The sequence below is a fragment of the Camelina sativa genome, chromosome 17 (assembly GCF_030686135.1).
Source record: "Camelina sativa cultivar CO46 ecotype springtype chromosome 17, ASM3068613v1".
Taxonomy (NCBI): domain Eukaryota; kingdom Viridiplantae; phylum Streptophyta; class Magnoliopsida; order Brassicales; family Brassicaceae; genus Camelina; species Camelina sativa.
This window is the reverse complement of record NC_141896.1, coordinates 24,986,487-24,989,800: the sequence shown is the minus strand read 5'-3', so window position 1 is coordinate 24,989,800 and position 3,314 is coordinate 24,986,487. Positions and strand designations below refer to the sequence as shown.

Below are 3,314 nucleotides of genomic sequence, written 5' to 3'. Positions count from 1 at the left end.
CGTTGCCATGTAGTCATCTCCATAGGTTTGAGTGAACCCTCGGGCCACCAGCCGTGCCTTATGCCTTTCAATCTCTCCCGTGGTCAAGAACTTGATGGTGAATACCCACTTTGAACTTACGGCCTTCTTCCCTTTGGGGAGGTCAGCCTCATCCCATGTGTGATTTCTGATCATTGCACCAGCTTCATCCTCCACAGCATCTACCCATACCTTATGTTCTTTGGCCTCCTCGTACGTTTGGGGAACCCAGTGTTCATCAACTTGGCCGAAGAAGGCTTGGTGCTCGGTCGGAAGCAGCTCGAGCGAACATACGGCTTGGATAGGATGTGCGACGGCTTGACTGTTGTAGTAGACCCTCTTATCTTTCCATGTAGAGGGGTGAGACCGGACACGCGTGCTTCGTCGTGGAGCTGGTTGAGCTGGCGGCACTGATTGGCTGGACTGAGTGACATCTTCGATGACCGGTTCAGCATCAGGTCGTGTCTCGGTCAGGCTTGAGTTTGGCTCGGGCATCTCATGTGCCTCGGTCATGCTCTGGTTTGACTCGGGCATCTCATGGTCCGGGGATATCATCTCGGGCATAGCACCTTCCGGCTCGAGCGTATGGTCAATGGAGCTCGGGTTGGGTTCTGGCTGAGGAAGGGCTGTGGCCGTAGGCGGATTTCCGAGATGGTCAAGGAGAAACTTAAGGCTGGAGGATCTATCATTTGGTGATGATGAAAGATCCTTCAAGCTGTTCCAGTCTTTGTTATCAAAATAACCCACATTTTCCAAGAACCGAACATCTCTTGATACATACAGCCGGCTTGTCTTTGGGTCAAAACACTTGTATCCCTTTTGAGTAGTGGAGTAGCCGATGAACATACACCTTATGCTTTTGGGATCGAGCTTACTCCGCTGTTCTCCTGGCACAAGTACAAAAGAAACACACCCAAAGACCCGTAAGTGCTCTAGAGATGGTTTAAATCCATTCAATACCTCAAATGGCGATAGGTCATTAAGGACTTTGGTTGGTGTCCGATTGATCAGGTAGCATGCGGTCATCACAGCATCACCCCAATATCGCCTTGTAACGTGTGAATGGAACATCATCGACCGTGCCACCTCCATTAGATGTCGGTTCTTCCTCTCGGCCACACCATTTTGTTGGGGCGTATAGGGACAACTTGTTTGGTGTAGTATGCCGTGTTTTGCTAGGTGTTCTCTGAATTTGTGACTTGTATACTCTCCACCATTGTCTGATCTAAGTACCTTAATTTTAGCATTGAAATGATTAGTAACATAATTTTGAAAGTTTATAAAAGCATCAAACACTCTATCCTTTGAAGGCAACAAAGTAATCCATGTGTACTTAGATTTTTCATCAATAAAAGTCACAAAATATTTGTTATTATCTCTAGAAAGGCATGGTGAAGTCCACACATCCGAGTGCACTAAATCAAAACAATGCTCATAAATAGTTTTAGACTTGGGAAAAATAGATTTGCAATGTTTACCAAGAATACAAGACTCACACATTGAACTATCAAAAGAAACACTTGGTAACATTAAAGCAAGGGCACGAGAATGAGGATGGCCTAATCTAGCATGCCACACACTATCCAAATTAACAACAAAACAAGATTTAGTAGATAAACTTGGCGAGGTTTTCTCTAGGACATAGAGATCTCCACTCCCTTGTCCCTCTCCAAGAACTTTTCCAGTCTCAATATCCTGAAAATGAACACTATTAGGACCAAAGATTGCATAACAATTCAAATCATTAGTGGTTCTCTTAACCGATAGAAGATTAGATGTGAAGGTAGGCATAAAGAAAGCTTTTGTGGTTTTATCAAATAGTTTCAAGTCCCCTATTCCTTTCACTGGTATTTGTTCTCCATTTGCAATTATAACATTTCCTAAAGCCGGTTTTATATTGTCAATTAGACTAGGATTACTAATCATGTGGTGAGAAGCACCCGAGTCTATGACAAGAGATTTACTAGGCTTAGAGGTAAAGAAAGAGATACCAGACTCCTTGAGTGAGGCAATGGAACGGATGAGCGCCTCAAGGTCTGATTTCCTAACCACTTCTCCATAGGCTGCGGTCATGGCTGCCTCATCTCCTTGCTTTGACGGCCCGGCTCCCTTGTCGCTAACCGCTTCCTTTGAAAGGTTTGCTTTGAACTTGGCCGGTTTGAGATGAGGGTGGAGGACCCAGCACTTGTCTTTCAGGTGACCCCGCCTCTTGCAGTGGTCGCATATCCACACCTTCCTCTCCTCTTGCTTGTACACTCCTTTATTAGCCGTAGCAAGCTCCCCCTTACCGCTAAACAAGTCAAGAGAACCTTGCTCTCTTTGGATTTGTGAACAAATGTCTTCAAAAGAGGGAAGTTTCTCTGCCCTGAGGATGTGCTTCAAGAGATCGTTGAAGGATGGGTTTAAAGTAAGAAGGAGACCAAAGATCTTGTCTTGCTCCTTTCTTTCAGTCAACACACTCGGATCGAGTGTACTCGGCCGCAACATGTCAAGCTCGGACCATAAAGCTCGAAACTTGCCAAGATGTTTAGTGAACTCCACATCATCTTGGTTAAGCTCATTTATGGCCTTCTTGACCTCAAAGACCCGAGTCAAGTTGGAGATATTGCCATAGACACCTTTAAGTGTCTCCCACAACTCCTTGGCCGTCTCGCAATATGAGTAGGCCTCAAGGATTGGTGTGTCAAGAGAGTTTTGGAGAACAGATAGGACAACTTGGTCTTCTTGGAACCACTTGGCCTTCCTCTCGCTCTCTTCTTCTACTTCCTCCTCGGAAGCGCCTTCATCTTCTCCTTTTAGGTTTTGTTTTGGAGCATAGTCACTCTCGACATGACTCCAAAGACCACGACCTCCAAGGGCAGTTCTTGTGGTTCTAGTCCACAGCAAGTAGTTTGTTCCTTTGAGAACAACCGGCATGACAATGGGTTTGGCGTTTTCCATGGTTTAACCGCTATGGACCGATGGACAAAGCTTTTACCCGGAGAATAAAGAGAAATAGGACTGAGAATCGAGTGAACAAGAATGAAGAATGGAAGAATAGAAGAGATAGGTTATCAAGAACGACAACCTGGCTCTGATACCATGTTGAAATAAGCGGAAGACTTAGAGAGATTTGAGAGGTTTAGAATGAAGAAGAAGAGTTGGTGGCGAATAGTATGAAAGAGAGTGATAATAGATTAGAATTAGGTAGAATATCTCAAATACAACACATGACAAGGGTTTAAATAGGGAGGCAGCTAGGGCGACCACATGACCTAAAGTAGAAACAAGAGAAATCGACAATTAGGAGAGAGAGA

At 44.9% G+C, this 3,314-nt stretch overlaps 1 protein-coding gene across 1 annotated transcript; it reads right to left on the bottom strand.

The window, feature by feature from the left end:
* Window positions 1–1,447: 1,447 nt before the first annotated feature.
* On the bottom strand, window positions 1,448–3,109 carry LOC147924283 (uncharacterized). The gene is made up of 2 exons (XM_087494508.1): window positions 2,010–3,109; window positions 1,448–1,713 (listed from the first exon to the last, which is right to left on the bottom strand). Exons 1-2 carry the CDS (start codon window positions 2,956–2,958, stop codon window positions 1,706–1,708), a joined length of 957 nt encoding a protein of 318 aa, XP_087350634.1. The 5' UTR covers window positions 2,959–3,109; the 3' UTR covers window positions 1,448–1,705.
* Between the last annotated feature and the right edge of the window lie 205 nt (window positions 3,110–3,314).

Coding starts and splice junctions, on each gene's coding strand:
- LOC147924283 (XM_087494508.1), bottom strand. CDS start 2,958: ATGGAAAACGCCAAACCCATTGTCATGCCGGTTGTTCTCAAAGGAACA.